At 46.4% G+C, this 17981-nt stretch overlaps 2 protein-coding genes across 4 annotated transcripts; both read right to left on the reverse strand.

Moving 5' to 3' along the window:
* Window positions 1–403: 403 nt before the first annotated feature.
* On the reverse strand, window positions 404–5407 carry LOC136199642 (uncharacterized). Of its 2 annotated transcripts, XM_065989892.1 has the most exons (14): window positions 5206–5407; window positions 4899–5072; window positions 4468–4794; window positions 4354–4416; window positions 4158–4284; window positions 4003–4109; window positions 3771–3952; window positions 3603–3717; window positions 3191–3556; window positions 1395–3139; window positions 1094–1337; window positions 826–1043; window positions 729–768; window positions 404–675 (listed from the first exon to the last, which is right to left on the reverse strand). In XM_065989892.1, the coding sequence occupies exons 1-10, from the start codon at window positions 5234–5236 to the stop codon at window positions 1671–1673; spliced, it is 2961 nt and encodes a 986-aa protein (XP_065845964.1). In that variant the 5' UTR covers window positions 5237–5407; the 3' UTR covers window positions 404–675; window positions 729–768; window positions 826–1043; window positions 1094–1337; window positions 1395–1670. The 2 variants fall into 2 exon arrangements, with proteins under 2 accessions (XP_065845964.1, XP_065845963.1); XM_065989891.1 differs by having other exon boundaries at window positions 4158–4416.
* Window positions 5408–5656: 249 nt separating this feature from the next.
* On the reverse strand, window positions 5657–17866 carry LOC136199636 (usherin-like). Of its 2 annotated transcripts, none has more exons than XM_065989882.1 (36): window positions 17641–17866; window positions 17343–17498; window positions 17001–17288; window positions 16625–16951; window positions 16310–16571; window positions 16148–16260; window positions 15914–16095; window positions 15746–15860; window positions 15384–15695; window positions 15027–15326; window positions 14664–14969; window positions 14304–14609; window positions 13961–14252; window positions 13800–13906; window positions 13554–13747; window positions 13395–13509; window positions 13199–13345; window positions 12862–13143; window positions 12496–12807; window positions 12153–12435; window positions 11992–12098; window positions 11746–11939; window positions 11587–11701; window positions 11392–11538; window positions 10269–11341; window positions 9734–10214; window positions 9366–9677; window positions 9017–9316; window positions 8652–8966; window positions 8334–8600; window positions 7967–8281; window positions 7323–7916; window positions 6956–7264; window positions 6634–6900; window positions 6210–6578; window positions 5657–6157 (listed from the first exon to the last, which is right to left on the reverse strand). In XM_065989882.1, the coding sequence occupies exons 1-36, from the start codon at window positions 17669–17671 to the stop codon at window positions 5892–5894; spliced, it is 9861 nt and encodes a 3286-aa protein (XP_065845954.1). In that variant the 5' UTR covers window positions 17672–17866; the 3' UTR covers window positions 5657–5891. The 2 variants fall into 2 exon arrangements, with proteins under 2 accessions (XP_065845954.1, XP_065845955.1); XM_065989883.1 differs by lacking the exon at window positions 17641–17866 and having other exon boundaries at window positions 17001–17156; window positions 17234–17288; window positions 17343–17379.
* Between the last annotated feature and the right edge of the window lie 115 nt (window positions 17867–17981).

Genomic DNA, 17981 nt, shown 5'->3' on the forward strand with positions numbered 1-17981 from the left:
AGTCGACCGTGCGACCATAGATAAAATAGAGAGATCTATGGTACGTGCGACATCACATTGCTGTGAAAAAGCCGCGCGCCATTTACCACGCCAGGTCTTCCGCAAACACAGCTTATTTACTAAGAAAACAGCGTGCTTCGAAGAACGGAGTCGCGCACCGATCGGTTCCCTTTTGCCGTCAATATCTATCTAGCTACAATGAGACGCTTCGGGTTCGACCATCTGAATAACAACTAGTCTTAGACACAAAGTTCCTGTTGCAGGGCTCATTACATGATGGATTGAAGCTATTCTTCCACTTACCGCGCTAACGGGGGGAGATTAATTGCTAACGAAAAAGACGGGGAGGGGGACGGGGTCAAATGCATGCCACTTTACTGTAAAAGAGAGTCGGAGGCCCAAATCGCCTTGATACAATCTATAATATTCACGTCGGCGGGAACAATGACCCCACTCGGCCCCCACCCCTCGAATAGGGATGAATCGGTCGCAGTGGAGATGCCAGTGAGTAAGGTAGTCTATCATATTCGCCGCCTCTCATTCTCATGAAACTGTACCGTTCCGTACTGTACCGTTCCGTACTGTACGGACTGCCAACGCTCGTCCCATGGCTTGGCCATACGCGAGGCGGAGGGCCATGCAACTTCGTTTCTTTTCCAAACATAATCTGAATTCCTAGCAGACAAGAAGAGATGCAAGTGCCGCTAATTCGATGACGACGTAAGTACCTTCTTCCAGTCCATGACCGTCGCCGCGTTTCTTTCTTTTCTAGAAAAAAGGAGCGATATAACAAAGAGATTACAGTCGATCTTGGGCTGACGTCACTTTTGAAATAACGACGAAAGAGAGCTGCCCAAAGCGACTGGTCGTTTCCTAAGACGTTCAGCTCACGACAAACGCTCGTGCAAGCGAACAAGTGTCGATGGTTCAAGTGGCCAAGAACACAAAGCTGAAACAAAACCAAATTAGAGAAAAATCTCACGCAATGTTTACTTTCACTGAAAGAAGCCCAATGAAAGAAGCCCGATCGACATAGCCTGCTTCTAACAGAGCAGTTGTAGATGATTCATTAGCGTCACGCAATGCCTCTGACCTCTTTTGATGGCTACTTTGTACTTATAAGTATTCATAATACTTATAAATGAAATTTGAAATATGAATTATTAATTCATATTATATAAGTATTTCAAATTGCTAGCTTCCTGGCGGATGCGGCACACTTTGCGTCGGATTGAATCGATCTAAGGCCGCGTTCTGTTCATCGAATTCGGCTTGGAAGACTCCGGGCACGTTCCAGTGAAAGGAACTGCGAAAAAGACTTGAAAAACTAAGCTAAACTGCAAGACTACGTCGATTAGGTACAGCATAAGCAGAATTTCGCCGTTAGTTCTTACCAAACGAAGTGAAAACGATCGCTTTGCTTTAGCTTGTGCAGCGTTACGACACCTCGAGCTATTCTTACGACAGTACTCGTGAACAGGCACGTGACAAGACGGAATCGAGACAGCAAATCACGACGCTCTTTTCATAGGGCCTGTTGCCACTAACTATAACATTCACTATCTAAAATTACAACCATTTAGGACACAAAAATTGACTCCAACGATCAGTAGTGTGCATGTTACTTCAGTAGTAGTAGTGCCTACTAAGTGATTTGTGCTGTTAAAGTTTTATGCGCGTGCACTGAAAGGGTTGCTGTGCCTACAGGTAAGTTGTCGGCTCGGACGAGGCGCCGGTGTACAACGGATTTTCAAATGCCTATTCTCCACTAGGATCCTTCTTACCTGTAACAGGTCCCGATGTTGGAATGCCGGTGTACGAAGGATTATCGTAGGACATTTATCACCACTTTTCGTCGAAGGAACATCGCGAGGCAATAATAGAGCTTCTTCTTCAAACATGGGATCCAATTTGGTGCCAGAAGGAGTGATAGGACTCATTGGCAGGTAATCCTCTTCAACGGGTGGCGGCTTCGATTGGGTCGGCGTCATATTTAAATAACTCGAAGACGTCTTGCTCGGCTCGGCGGCGACTTTCTTCCTAGACACGTACCTTTGATCCAACGCGAGGTCGTAAACCCCTTCGCTGCCATCGTCGCACAAATCTCTCATATCTTGCAAAGCGTTGGCCACGTCGCCTGACTGAATTCTTTCGGACGGATTCCTCTCCCAACAGCGAAGCATCAGCTGGAACACGGACCGGGGACACAGTGGCGGACACTCCAAAGTCAAGCTACCCTGAAGAATGCCGCCGATCACGTCGTCGCGACCGAAATACGGTTTATAGCCAAGTGCGAAAATCTCCCATAAAAGAACGCTTAGTGACCAGACGTCCGATTCGACCGTGTATTTCCCGTAGGCGATCGTTTCCGGCGCCATCCATCGAATCGGCAACGTGCCGCCTCTGCGACGATAATACTCTCCTTGATACATGTCTCTTGCCATACAAAAGTCGGAGATTTTCACCGACAATTGATTGTCGTTTTCGCCGACGAGACAGTTTCGCGCCGCGATGTCGCGATGAACGAACTTGCGCGATGCGAGATAGGCGACGCCGGATGCCGCCTGAGCGGCGACGTCGACCAGTTGCGCGATCGAGAGAAGAGGACGCGGATGCATCTCGTTGGGACGAGCTTTTCGAATGTAGTCCTTCAAATCGCCGTGTTTCATCAGTTCCGTGATGAGATAGAGTGGTTCGTCGTGCGTGCAGATTCCCAGAAGACGGACGATGTTCGGATGGTCGAAGTACATCATGATTTCCATTTCCTTTCGGAAATCTTCGGCCGTTTCCTGCGACGATCCTCGCTCCATCGTTTTTACGGCGACTCGCGTTTTATCTTCGTCTTTGACGATTCCCGTGGCCCAGGCGGAGTAGACTTTTCCGAAATGACCTTCGCCGAGTTCGTCTTCGATTTTGGGTCGATCCTTGCTGAATTGGAATTCGTCGTACGTTGGCCACGTCATGAGCCAGTGAGCTCCTCCGGAGGCGTCGTACTGTTGGTTCTGCAACTCCTGTAGTTGAATAACTTCCAAATTTGCATGACGACGTCTCTTTCGCACGCAGATTATGACAATCACGAGTACGATTAGTACCAGTACGGCTACAAAAAGAGCTACGGCAATGACCATTGACATACTCCCTAAATGATGATAAATAAAAGCGAGGAAAAACAACGTTGTACGTGTCTTACCTTTGCCTCGTGGTTCAGACGTACTCGGAATAAGGAACTGGCAAGGATTGCTGCTCGGACCGACGGTCGTTTGGCCGCAATCAGCGCGACTTTCAGCTTTCATAGTTACCGTGTACCACTGGTCGAAGTCAATCGTAGACTCATCAACCTCCAAGGTATCTGATCCACCGACCGATTGCCCGACGTACTTGGTATCACTAAAGACTTGCCCAATGCCCGCTTTGTTTCCCTTGAACAAATTGACACGGTATCCTCGACGTTCACCGCGCCAGTCCGACATAGAAACGTCCGTGTAATTTAATCGAATCGCCTTCACTTTGCCTTGATTTCCCTGAAGAGCTTCGCAAGTGTGAATCACAGCCGCAGCTGGAACAAACGACATTAAATAACATATGAAAAACGTCGTTCTTACGTCCGTCTGTTCGATTTTGAACGACATCCGTGAGAGGCCCACCACCGGCGCCTGTAAATGCTTGCATCCATACTGAGTACTCGGTGAAGAACTCCAAATTCGAAAGAGTGTAATTCTGTAAAAGTAACCAGGTTGTAACAAAAATATAGCATTCCAGATTATTTATACATTTGACGAAGGAGAAATTGAGATTGAGACGTTCAAAGGCTTGTCTTCCCGTTGATAATAAATTACATACTTCTGCAATGTGCCGTGAACTTCCTTACACGGCAATTCCTTCCACGTTATGAATAGCTCCCTTCTTCCGGGTGATTTAGCAACAGACAGGTTTTGAGGAGCGCTACCTGGCCCTTCAGAAAGAATATTTATGTGTAATAAACTTAATCGTTATAGCACTCACTGTTTTCAGCGGTTAGGACAACGTGCTTTTCCCAATCGCTCCGCATCGTTTGTCCGGTTGGCCCAGTTTTCGTTATCGTCCACAAATGAATTTCATACCACGCGTAGCTAGAGAAGGAGTCAGATTAACACCAAGGTGGCAGTGCGCATTAGAACCTTTTTAAGTTTAACACAAATTCTGTTCCGTTTGTCACCAATTTCTTGCCACTATCCCAATTACAAGCACATATCGTTTTATACACCTCATAATCATAGGTCGCGTGGGAACACTCATAGAGTATTTCTATTCGAACAAAGAATCCATTGACGTCCCTTGGAGAAAGAGACCAGGTTAATTTGAGACCAGACAAACCATTTATGCTGGAATTCGAAGTGACGTTTAGAAAAGAAATATTCGTTGGACTTTCAGACGGCGCTAAAAGTTCTTCAGTAATCTATTGTTTTTCGAACCACTTACTATACTAACCTGCATACGTTCTAACAGACTGAACCAAAGAGAAAGAGCTGGGACCGACGTGGGTAAAAGCCCGAATTCTGACGTCATAAATTACGTACTCTTCCAGGTCAGATAGCGTCATTGAATAAACGTTTCCGCTCACATTAGCTGTATGAAGTTCCGTATCAAACTCTGCTCCAATGTAGTAAATTTCATAAAGAATGATAATTCCATTGCGATCTTCCGCAGGAGGAGGATCCCACTCAACACGAAGTTTGCTCAGACCGCAATTTTTCCACAAGATAAAACAAGGATCGATAGGGGTGACTGTTAAATTAGTTGGCGGTTGACTAGGCACTGTGAAAAAAAAACATAAACATAAAATTTAAAAGGAGCAGTCAGACTCAGAGCTAGAGAGAAAAACGCGTCGAGACCCTAGGATTAGAACCGGCCGTCACCACCTCGTTGCGCAGGCATTGTCCAAGGCGGCGTTGGCGTTGTTAGCACAGATGTTGTTGCTGTTGACGTTGTTTCAATTGTCGTCGGCACAGTTTCAGTCGTCGTTGAGACATTGGAACTCCGCGAAGCCGTCGACCAGAGCAACAAGACCAAAACGACGAGCAGATCACTGCGTCCTGCAAAAACGATGTTCTGCGCGTGTCCGGCTTCTAGTCACGTGTAGCTACGTATGCATGACGCGTTTTCTACTTCACGTCCGCGCTGTCCTCGCCACCAGTATGCGGAAATAGGACCTTCGCGTGTTCTCACCTTCGATGATGAATCCGATCTTCTTGGCCATGACTTGATTCGCACGACGTGCAGTAGAACGCGTCACCACGGATAATAGCCAGACGTTTAGTCAAGGTTTCACTTCAGTTGTTTCACTTCAGTTGCTCGTTCCTAATCGCAGTCGAGACCATGCAGCGCGGCGGCTCATGCACCAGAGATGAAACGCGACGGCTGTATAGGCGCGGGTACTAAGTGCTTTCTGCGAATATGCGCAATATATAGCCAAGAGCAGGATCGAAACCCTACCTAAGTGACGCGCGGTTGATTGGGGGCGGTAACGTCGCCTCTCTAATTGAATATATGTGGCTTAAAATAAAATAACTAATAGGCCCAACAACGCTACTATAAAATCACAGCGTTCGAGCCAAAGCTCTTTCCCGCGAGGAGAATTAACCGTGCAGATGGTAGCTACAGCGGCGCTGCGACACGGTGACACAACTCAAGCTATTCTTATGATTGACAGTACTCGAGATAATACGCTAGTCCTGCCCGTTGCCACTAACACTATAACATTCACTGTCTATAATTAAAATATTGACTCCAACAATCCGTAGTGCAGTTACTAATGGCTACCAGTAGAAGGCCCCAGTAGCAGTGCCTACTAAGTGATTCGTGCTGCTAAAGCTGTATGCGCGTGCAATGAAAAGGTTAATTGCTGCATGTGCCTACAGGTAAATTGTCGGCTCCGACGAGACGCCGCCGGTGAACGACGGATTTTCGAATGCATGTTCTGCAACGGGTCCCGATGTTGGAATCGTCGAAGAAACATTGCCACCACTCATATCTAAGTAGGGGTCTTTCAATTGAATAACTTCCAAATTTGCCTGACGACGTCTCTTTCGCACGCAGATCATAACAATCACGAGTACGATTAGTACCAGTACGGCTACAGAAACAGCTACAGCAATGACCATTGACATATCATCACTCCCTAAATGATGATAAATAAAAGCGAGAAAAAAACAACGTTGTACACGTCTTACCTCGTGGTTCAGACGTACTCGGAATAAGGAACTGGCAAGGATCGCTGCTCGGACCGACGGTCGTTTGTCCGCAATCGGCGCGACTTTCAGCTTCCATAGTTACCGTGTACCACTGGTCGAAGTCAATCGTAGACTCATCGACCTCCAAGGTATCTGATCCACCGACCGATTGTCCGACGTACTTGGTATCACTAAAGACTTGCCCAATGCCCGTTTCGTTTCCTTTGAACAAATTGACACGGTATCCTTGTCGTTCACCACGCCAGTCCGGCATAGAAACGTCCGTGTAATTTAATCGAATCGCCTTCACTTTGTCTTGATTTCCCTGAAGAGCTTCGCAAGTGTGAATCACAGCCGAAGACAGGGGAGCTGGAACAAACGACATTAAATAGCATACTCAATTGTCATTTGAGCACATGCACACCTGCTGCGCAAGTTGAAACGTTTCGAGTTCCAAATGCACCCGCTCCTCGACCAGAGTGCGCTCGAATACGCACGGTATAGCGATGATAAGGCTCGAGACCGAAGAATTCCGCTTCACCAGTCACGTTCGTCGTTTTGTATACGTGACCTTGATCAGACGATATGTTTGCTTCCACTCGAAATAGAATTCCATTAGGCTCGACTGTCCACGAGAGTTTCACCCACGTCGAATTCTTGCCGACCACGGCAATGTTTGGTTTATCAGGTACTTAAAAGAATTCGATATTTGAATAAATGAAATAATTACTTATTGCGAGACAAACCTCCTTCTCCAGTTCTGTTTTTTCCAGAAGCGAAAGGGCCTTCCGCATCGACGCTACACGTTTCTGCCGCGATTTCTACGTGATATACGGTGTACGGCGTTAGTTCAGTAAGCAGCGCTTCGTGATCTCCAGCGTCAAAGTCTGTTTTAGACAGTTTGCTATCGGGACTGTTGAGCGGCCAGTACCGCGCGACGAAGCCGCACAAGACGCCGTTCAAGTCAGATTCCAAAGGCGAAATCCAACTCAGAAGAAGCGTCGAACTTTCGTTTGTTTGGCTAACAGTGAAATTTCGCGGCGCGGACGACGGAGCTAATAATCATTATATTACAATCACAAAATGAGAAGAAACGTCGAAAACTACGCTTACCAGATGGAGGCGTCTGAAAATATTGAGGATCGGAGACGTCTCCGAGCGATCCGTCCACGTAACCGGCAACCAGCGTGGCCGAGAAAAGCGTATACGGCATCAATCCTTCAACACCTTCACTCGTCTCATTGGCATTGATAACTCGTCTAATGAACGGAATAGATCCGTCTATTCGAACAGTGAGTGTATAGTTCAGCAGATTCGGGTGTAACGGTCGTTCCCAATTCAAAGTCACCGACGTCGACGTGAGATCCCAATGAGTGACGTTGCGCGGTGTCCTATCATCAGGATCTACAAATTTCGTGAACATTAGGATCGGCTTGCTGCCGGCTCCCTCTCCTGATATCGTCTTTGCTCGAATAATGACGGAATACTGTGCCGGATGTTCGAGTCCTTCTACTTCTTGAAATCGTGCCGTTGGATTGTTCTGGTGAATGATTGTGAATATTTTTGGCGTTCCTGTTGCGTTGGCCCACTGCGTGGTGATCTCGTACTCGGTGATAATGCCGTTGGGTTTCTTCGGCGGAGACCACGAGACGAGTAGACTCGCTCGTCTCGTCGCATCGACCTGAACGGCATCAGGTGGACCCGGCTCTAAAAACCCAATCAAATCATAAATAATAAACCTCGTTATTAGTTCCTACTTCCTTGATTGGTGCGGATGACAAGTAAGTCTGACGTAGGACCTCGGTGATCGTAGAGAATGTTGAAGGCTCGCATGGACAACTGATATTCCGTGTATCCCGTCAAATCGGCGACTCTCCATCGAAAGAATCGACAATCCGGCACGCCGAGTTCGTCCGGACGCAGATCCACGTCTTTTGTCCATCCCGTTGCCGTTTCAGTAATACGATACGAATAAGCGATCCGACCGTTGGGTGATCTAGGCGGTTCCCATTCGAGAAGGACGGACGATGCGCCGACGTTGGGAATTCGAAACGATCCAAGCGGACCAGGAGCTGCGTGACAGAAAAAAAATAATAATCGTACATTCATCTTCTATACACGTACTTCCTTCGAGTGTATAGGCAAATGTGACGGAACTTGCATTACCACCTTCGGCCTTCACTTCAATCCGATAGTAAGTGTACGGAGACAAACGATCGAGTACGTAAGACTCATCTCTCGTCGTCGCGTTTAGCTTCTTTCCTTCCTGATCATCTGCGCTGTAGACTATTACGTAGGGCGAGATTTTGCCAGCGGACGGAGCTAGCCACGACACTGAGATGCTTTCCGGTGTACCTGACCTTGCTGTCAGTCCTCGTGGAGCTCCAGGAACTGAAAAAAAAACATTCAAATAATGCAAAGCAATACGAATTATTTACTAACTTTGCTTCAGAGTCACGACGTGAGCGAGAGCGGTCTGCTCGCCTAGTCCCTGCGACGTTCGTGCTCGCATGTAGATCGAATAGTTCGTTCCTTCCGTAAGGTTTGTTATGATGATGTTACTTTCGTCTTTTTGAGCCGTCAAGTTGGCAACCGAGACCAACGACGCCAAATCACGTCGACGACGATTTGACGATGTAAAGACAAAAATGCGATAGTCCAAAATATCCCCGCGAGGTTCCGACGGTGCCGTCCAGCTCAGAGAGATCGCCGTTGAGCTCACAGGATCAGCCCGTCCCAATGAAGGAGGACCAGGAACTACACGAAGAAATACCGATCGTATCTTTAGAATTTAAAATATTCTTTACCGTCTTCGCTGGTTCGCACTATGAGATCGTCGCTGACCGGTCCGAGGCCCTTGTTTGTTCTACCGCTCACTTTGACGATATAAAACGTGTACGGTAAAAGACCGCTAAGCGTAGCCGACGTCTCCGTTCCGCGCACCGTTACTGTTTTCTCAGCTTCGCCGCCCTTCTGAGCGACGTACGTGACGACGTAGTCGCGAAGAATACCGTTGCGACTACCACTAGGTATCGCTTCCCAAGAAATCCGTACGCTGCTTTTTGTGGCGTGAGCCAGAGAAACGTTTGCTGGTGGCTCATCGGGAACTGTGAACAAATGGCAAATTCAGAAATATTAGATATTTGCTTTTTTTACCGTCTTCCGGAGTGGTGAAATCGTAGGGGTCTGACGGTGGCCCGAAGCCAATCGCCGTTGCAGCGCTAACTCGTATTCGATACTTTCGTCCAGAGAACAGATTTTTCACTGATGCGTTCGTCTGCGGTGCGACGGTGGCGATTTCGGCTTGTGCCAAAACCCACTGACCTAAACTGTCTTCGATCTCGACCGCTACTTTGTAGTTCGTGATTTTGCCGTTCTGTTCAAACAGATTAGGTGGCTTCCATAAGAAAAGAGCTTCTTTATTAGGCAGAGTCGTGACCGCAATATCAATAGGACTCCCGTCCGGACCTACACAAAAAATAACCGACAGTTTGTACAAGTAATTCCCTTCTAAATGAACTTACTGTCTTCTTGCGTCTTTGCCTCGTCAGCTGCACTCAAGCCAGAGTTATCTCCGTCAAACGCTTCAATTTGGACTCGATAATTAGTCACGGGCTTTAAATTTTCGACCTCTACTTCATGTTGCGATCCGTCAACGCTCACTTCCAAACAAGTGACACATTCTTCTGTTATTAAATCTTTTCGGCAGGCAATCACAAGAAATCTCGTCGGAGAGCCGCCTAGAGACCACTTTACTCTCATCGTTCTGCTGGCTGGTGTCAAGCTTTCGAGTGTGGGAGATATTCCCGCTTTCTTTGGTAGAGGATTTTTTTTCTCCCACGGTGTGGATGTCAATCCAGATCGGCTATTCGCCCGAATCGTTAGGTAGAAAGTGTTGCTATTCAAAAGCGTCTCCAATCCTTGAAGCCCAGACGTGAACGTTTTCAAAACGCACACACCGTCGGTAGCGCAATAGCAAGACTCGTCACGATCAAGACATTGAGACTAGACAAAAACCAAAGATGACTTACAGACGTCCAAATTTTAGATGCTGCATACCTGAATTTGCGACGTAATTGTACCGCGTCCTTCGCTCGTCGTCGAACTCTTTGTCTTTGAGATGGTCCACTCGATCGTTTCAATTCCGCTCTCTTTGTCCATTGCCCTCAGTTCGAGAGTGAACACCGATCCAGTTCGACCTTCCGAGCAAAGATCTAAATCTCTGATAGGACTCTGCTCGCGTTTCCACAAGATGACGTCGGTGATCGACGGCGGAGTGAAGTCTGTGTAAACCAAAGCCGAACTAAACGCATGGTGCCCAAAAATATCTTTGGCCGTCATCTCGACTTCGTAAGTTTCGCCCGATTCAAAGGGCTTCGGATGACGATAGACCCAATTCTGTTCCAGAGCCGTGAAATTCTGAGATGCGATCAGCCGCTTGTAGGTAGCGTTCTTCTGATAAAGCGACAGTCCGAAAGACATGATTCCCGAGTTATTGAACGTTTGGATGCCGGAAAACGACAGTGGCGGCGTGACGACGTCGTATCCAAACTGAGGTCGTTCAATAGGAAATAACAGTGACGGACTTTTCTTGATGTACGTGTTGTAGAAATGGTTTTCCCAGCTAACACTGAGATCTTGTCGACGTTGATCCGTTTGCCAGTTTTTGTATTTGGCCGATGCGAACTGAAGCTTGTGACGAGTCGATAAAGCAACCGAGGAACCTTCCACTGTGTCTACCAAGATAAGACTTCGAACGATTGAGGTATGGGAACCGTGAGCGACCGTCAATTCAAGCAGATTCATTCCCGATAACGGATGAATGAAAATGGGATAACGAACGGGTTGATGATCGATTCGGTGAGACTGACTAAATCGAGGCATCACGAGGAAGCTGTCTCGACGCACGAGAATATAGACTTTCCACGAATACGTTAGTGGACACGTGAAGAAGCACGTCCAACCGTTCCAATACACGCTGACGTGATCTCGAAGAGCGCTGTCGCCGGACAGTACCGTTGCGCTGACGTGAAGGCGAGCTGGCGGTCGCGATGGTAGAGCCACGTCGTTGCACTGATTTGGCCATCTTCGAGGAGGATCGAGGCAGTTAAAAGGAGTGTTGTCAATTGTTTCTATAGAAATAAAACTGTTCAATTTTTGCAATTGTCACTACGACTCGTACCGAGACATTCGGTGATATTTGCGAATGGCTTTTGTGATAGAATGCACGTGTCGCACTTCTGTCCATCGGCGCCGTCGCGGCACAAACATTGGCCCGTTGTCAGGTTACAATTTTCGCTCACCGAACCCGGTAAATAACATTCGCAAACTGAAAACACTTCAACTTAGCTGCGTGTAACGATAAGAGACACTTTACCTCTAGTTGTCCGCGCTTTGACAACGGGAGTAAGTGGACCTCCTCCCGCACCCGTGAATGCCTGCATCCACACTGAATACTCAACAAAAGACTCCAAGTTTGACAAAGTGTAATTCTACTAAGCGAGTTAGATTACGATTAGTTGAGAATAAGTCGTACCGTAGAACTTGGAGATGCAGTCACATTTTGGACATCACTTGGCACTGCGGGCCCGCTCTCTCTTTGATAGTAAATGACGTACTTCTCCAACAGTCCGTTGATCAGAGTACACAGCAGTTCAATCCAAGATACTAGAAGCTTCTTTCTTCCAACGGTTCCAACAACGGACAAATTCCGAGGAACGCCAGTTGGTCCTTATCGATTAGAACATAAGTATTAGTAATAACAAATCTGAGTTCGCCTTACTGTCTTGTGCTGTCAAAACGATATTTGGATTCCAATCGCTGTAGTACTTTCTTCCTCCTGGTCCGTCTTGAGATACAGCGAAAACAAAAATGTCGTACCACGAGTAACTAGAAAACAAGTCTTAAGAGCATCAAGGAGAGGAGGTAATTGAAGATTAGAACCTTGTCAAGTTGGTTATCACAAACTCAGTTCTGTTTTTCAAAAAATACCCTTTGTGATGATAATCGCAGCCACACGTCATTTGAATATGTGCTTCTTCGTGGCTAAAACTGTTATAGTAGCCGTTGGAAGAACATTGGTATTGAACGTCTATTCCCATAAACAATCCGTTGACATCCCTTGGAGGCGGGTTAGACCAAGTCACTTTGAGACCAGCCAGATCATCAATGCTTGAACTCGAACTGACGTTCTGGATAGAAAGAATTACCGGACTTGCAGGACGAGCTACAGAACAAGTCAACTCCAATTTAAAATGAGATTGACATAAATTATTTATTTACAAACCCGGGTAAGTTCTTGCAGAAAGAATTGCAGAGAAAGGACCCGGACTAATGCTAGTATAGGCTCGAACTTTGACGTCATAAACTACGTACTCTTCCAAGCCAGATAGAGTCAAAGAAGTAACGCTTCCGCTGACATTGACAGAATGCTGATCGGTATCGAATTCATCTCCTACGTAGTTAATCTCATAAGCAGTGATCTTAACTCCATTCAAATCGGCGACAGAGAGAGTTGCCCAACGAACGATAAGATAAGCCGGACTCGCGTAGTCACGGTACCGAGAAACTGACAACAGACGCGGTGCTGCTATAGGAACTACAAGAAGGTCAATCATAAAAGAACAAAGCAAATGTGAATTATCTATCTAACCGCCATCTTCCGTCCGAACTCTCAGAGGAGGATCCGGTCCTTCCGGACTCAAACCTTCACTGGTAGCCGCATCCATTGTGATCGTGTAGTAGGTATAAGGACGAAGACCTGTAAGCGTTGCGTTGTGCGCATCGATGTCGTCGACGTCGTATCGTCTTCGCAGCGACTCCCCATCCGCACGATAATATATGTTGTAGCCAGAAACGTTGAAATTATTCAAAGGAGACCATTCTACCAGAATGGCAATAGAAGATAAGACGGTCGCCGTAATATTTTGAAAAACTAAATAGAATTCTCTGATTGCGGTCAAATAAAAAACCGGTTGTGGCAATCGTACCAAGACATTCGCTTATATCTGCGAATGGTTTTTGCGATAGAATGCACGTGTCACAATGTTGCCTTTCAGCGCCGTAGCGGCACGAACATTGGCCCGTCGTCAGGTTACAATTTTCGCTCACCGAACCCGGTAAATAACATTCGCAAACTGAAAACACTTTAACTTAGCCGCGTGTAGCAGTAAAGAGACGCTTTACCTTCAGTTGTCCGCGCTCTGACAATGGGAGTAAGAGGACCTCCTCCCGCACCTGTGAATGCTTGCATCCACACTGAATACTCGCCAAAAGACTCCAAGTTTGACAAAGTGTACATCTACAGAGCGAGTTAGATTACGATTAGTTGAGAATTAGTCGTACCGTAGAACGTGGAGATGCAGTCACATTTTGGACATCACTTGGCGCTGCTGGACCGGTCTCTCTTCGATAGTAAATAACGTACTTTTCCAACACTCCGTTGATCCGAGTACACAGCATTTCGGTCCAAGTTAGTAGAAGCTCCGGTCTTCCAATGATTCCAACAACGGACAAATTTACTGGGGCGCCAGTTGGTCCTTATTCATTAAAACATAAATATCGGTTATTGTAAATCTGAGTTCGCCTTACTGTCTTCTGCTGTCAAGACAATCGTTGGATTCCAATCACTGTAGTATCGTCTTCCTCCTCGTCCATCTTGAGATACCGCGTGAACAATAACGTCGTACCATGAGTAACTAGAAAACAAGTCCTAAGAGCATCAAAGAGAGGAGGTAATTAAAGATTAGAACCTTGTCAAGTTGGTTATCACAAACTCAGTTCCGTTTTTCAAAAAATCCATTTCGTAATGATAATCGCAGTCACACATCATTTGAATATGTGCTTCTTCGTAACTGCTGAAAAGGTTACTTCTGAAGTAGCCGTGGGAAGAACAATGAAATTCAATATTTATTCCCACAAACAATCCATTGAAATCCCTTGGAGGAGGATTAGACCAGGTCACTTTGAGACCAGCCAGACCGTCAATGCTTGAACTCGAACTGACGTTCTGGATAGAAAGAATTACCGGACTTGCAGGACGAGCTAGAACATCTCAATCGAATTTCGATAGAAAAAAAGACATTTCTTACAAACCTCCGTAAGTTCTTGCAGAAAGAATTGCAGAGAAAGGACCCGGACCAACGCTAGTATAGGCTCGAATTTTGACGTCATAAACTACGTACTCCTCCAGGCCAGATAGAGTCAAAGAAGTAACGATTCCGCTGGCATGGACAGAATGAGGATCGGTATCGAATTCATCTCCTACGTAGTTAATCTCATAAGCAGTGATCACTCCATTCCGATCCGCGACAGAGAGAGTTTCCCAACGAACGATAAGATAAGCTGGACTCGCGTAGTTACGGTACCGAGAAACTGACAACAGACGCGGTGCTTTAGGAACTACGAGAAGGTCAATCATAAAAGAACAAAGCAAATATGAATTATCTATCTGACCGTCCTCTTCCGTCCGAACTCTCAGAGGAGGATCCGGTCCTTCCGGACTCAAACCTTCTTCGGTAGCCGCATCCATTGTGATCGTGTAGTAGGTATAAGGACGAAGACCTGTCAGCGTTGCGTTGTGCGCATCGATGTCGTCAACGTCGTATTGTCTTCGCAGCGACTCTCCATCTGCACGATAATATATGTTGTAACCGTTCAAAATACCCAAAATGCCGGAGTCGCCAGAAATGGACCACGTCACCAGAACGGCAGTAGAAGATAAGACGGTGGCCGTAATATTTTGAGGCGAAAAGTCGGGTGCTAAAATAGAATCTTCTGATTACGGTCAAATACATAGAAAGAGAGAATAACGCTTACGAGCATCATCCGTTCGGAATTTCACCGTTTCGTTGCTTGGAGGCCCTTCTCCCTCCGTATTGATTACAAACACTCGTACGTCGTATTCGCGATGCGGGAGCAGATTCGTGAAATTCAACCGCGTTCCATTGTCGCCGACGTGATTGATAAAAGTCCTATTATTCGCCTCGTCTTTAAGTTCGACTTTATAGTCGGTCAGAATCCCATTGATCCCGTCGGGATCCGGCTCGTCCCATTCGATCACGGCGAACGTCAGACCAACGAGAAGCACTCTGACGATTCGAGCAGGCGTTGAAGGACCTGACAAAAAAAAATGATTCGTCTATGCACGGAAAACGAACATTGGTCTACACGTACGTGACGGTTTCGTTCTGACGATCACTGTCTTGGAGAAACTACTCCATTCGACGTTTTCTAATCTCGTTACTTTGATTGCTACAGAGAACGCGTAACGTCTGAATGGCTTTAGATTTTCTATTGTTGTCTCAAGCGTGCTTCCGTTGGCAAGAAAGATGCTTCCATTTGAAAATATGCCGTCTATTGAACTATAGACAACATTATATCCGTCGAGAAAGTCGTCACGTGGTCGTTTCAAAGGAAGATCCCAGGTCACATAGACGGAAAACGGGCTTACGACAACAGCAGTTACGTTGATTGGAGGAAAACGAACTAGATAATTAAGGAGTCATTCTTACTCATTACAAAAACGCCGTTCTTACTCCCGTCTGTTCGCTTTCGAACGACTTCCGTAAAAGGCCCACCACCGGCGCCTGTAAATGCTTGCATCCACACTGAGTACTCGGTGAAGGACTCCAAGTTCAAGAGAGTGTACTTCTGTAAAAGTAACAAGGTTGTAACAAAAATATAGCATTCCAGATTATTCATACATTTGACGAAGGAGAAATCGAGATTGAGACGCTCGAAGACATGTTTTCCCGTTGATAATAAATCACGTACTTCTGCAAAAGGCCATTAACCTGGGTACACGGCAATTCATCCCACGTAATGAACAGCCCCTCTCTTCCATATGATGCAGCAACAAATAGGTTTTGAGGAGCGCTACTGGGCCCTATCAAAAAAACAAAATATGTAATATAAACTTGACTGTTACCACTACTCACGGTCTTCGGCGGTTAAAACAATATGATAATTGTCATAATAGTCACTCTTCATCAGTGATCCGCCTGGCTCAGTTGTTGTTACTACAAGCACTATAACGTCATACCACGAGTAGCTAAACAACGAGTAACAAATAGGATCAAAGTAAAGAGACGCGTTATAACCTTGTCAAGTCATTGAACACAAACCCTCTTCTATTTTCCACGAATTCCATACCGACGGCATAGTTACAAGTGCACCTAATTAGAGTGTGAGTAGTCCAATCCTGAGAAGAAGAACAATAGTAGTTGACTTCAAATCCAACAAGCAGGCCATTGACGTCCCTTGGAGAAAGAACCCAAGTCAATTTGAGACTAGCCAGACCATCATCTATGCTGGAATTTAAAGTAAGGTTTTGAATGGATACCAATGGAGATTCAGGCGGTGCTAAGAAAGTTCTCTAATGATCGCTTGTTTCTCAGGCCATTTACTGTACTAACCTGCATACGTTCTAACAGACTGAACCAAAGAGAAAGAGCTGGGACCGACGTGGGTGAAAGCCCGGATTCTGACGTCATAAATTACGTACTCTTCCAGTTCAGTCAGGTTTAATGACAGAACGTCTCCGCTCACGTTAGCTGTATGAAGATCCGTATCAAACTCTGCTCCAACGTAGTAAATTTCATAAAGAATGATAATTCCGTTACGATCTTCCGCAGGAGGAGGATCCCACTCAACATGAAGTTTGCTCAGACCGCAGTTTAGTTCCACGTTAAAACAAGGATCAATAGGGGTGACTGTTAAATTAGTTGGCGGTTGACTAGGCACTGTGAAAAAACAATACGCATAAAATGTAAAAGAAAGAAACACTCTAACCGTCTTCGTCAGTGGTCACGCTTATTGGCGAACTTTCTGGACCAATAGCCACGGTAAAAGCACTGATGCTGACGCTGTAACGAGTAAACGCATTTAATCCGGTAAGAGTAAGTGAGAGCATTTCACCGGGAACCAGCTGTGAACGATTAGTCATGCCTGTAGCATACACAACCGTGTAGTACACAATGATGCCATTGCGATGGCTATTGGGAGGCGGGTCCCATGATACGTACAAACTAGTCGAATTCAAGACAAGAACAGAGACATTCTGAGGAGGAGAAGTCGGAGCTAGAGAGAAAAACGCGTTGAGACCCTATTTAGATTAGAACCGGCCGTCACCACCTCGTTCCGCAGGCATTGTCCAAGGCGGCGAACTTTCACCGAACAACGTTGTTTCAATTGTCGTCGGCACACTTTCAGTCGTCGTTGAGACATTGGAACTCCGCGAAGCCGTCGACCAGAGCAACAAGACCAAAACGACGCGCAGATCCCTGCGTCCTGCAAAAACGATGTTCTGCGCGTGTCCGGTTTCTAGTCACGTGTAGCTACGTATGCATGACGCATTTTCTACTTCTCGAGCTTCGTTTCCGCGCTGTCCTCGCCACCAGTATGCGGAAATAGGACCTTCGCGTGTTCTCACCTTCGATGATGAATCCGATCTTCTTGGCCATGACTTGATTCGCACGACGTACAGTAGAACGCGTCACGGTAGCCAGACGTTTAGTCAAGCTCCCTTAATTTCACTTTAGTTGTTTCACTTCAGTTGCTCGTTCCTAATTGCAGTCGAGACCATGCAGCGCGGCGGCTCATGCACCAGAGATGAAACGCGACGGCTGTATAGGCGCGGGTACTAAGTGCTTTCTGCAAATATGCGCAGTATATAGCCAAGAGCAGGATCGAAACCCTACCTAAGTGACCGCGCGGTTGATTGGGGGGCGGTAACGTCGCCTCTCTAATTGAATATATGTGGCTAAAATAAAA

Source organism: Oscarella lobularis, chromosome 1, assembly GCF_947507565.1.
Source record: "Oscarella lobularis chromosome 1, ooOscLobu1.1, whole genome shotgun sequence".
Lineage (NCBI taxonomy): Eukaryota > Metazoa > Porifera > Homoscleromorpha > Homosclerophorida > Oscarellidae > Oscarella > Oscarella lobularis.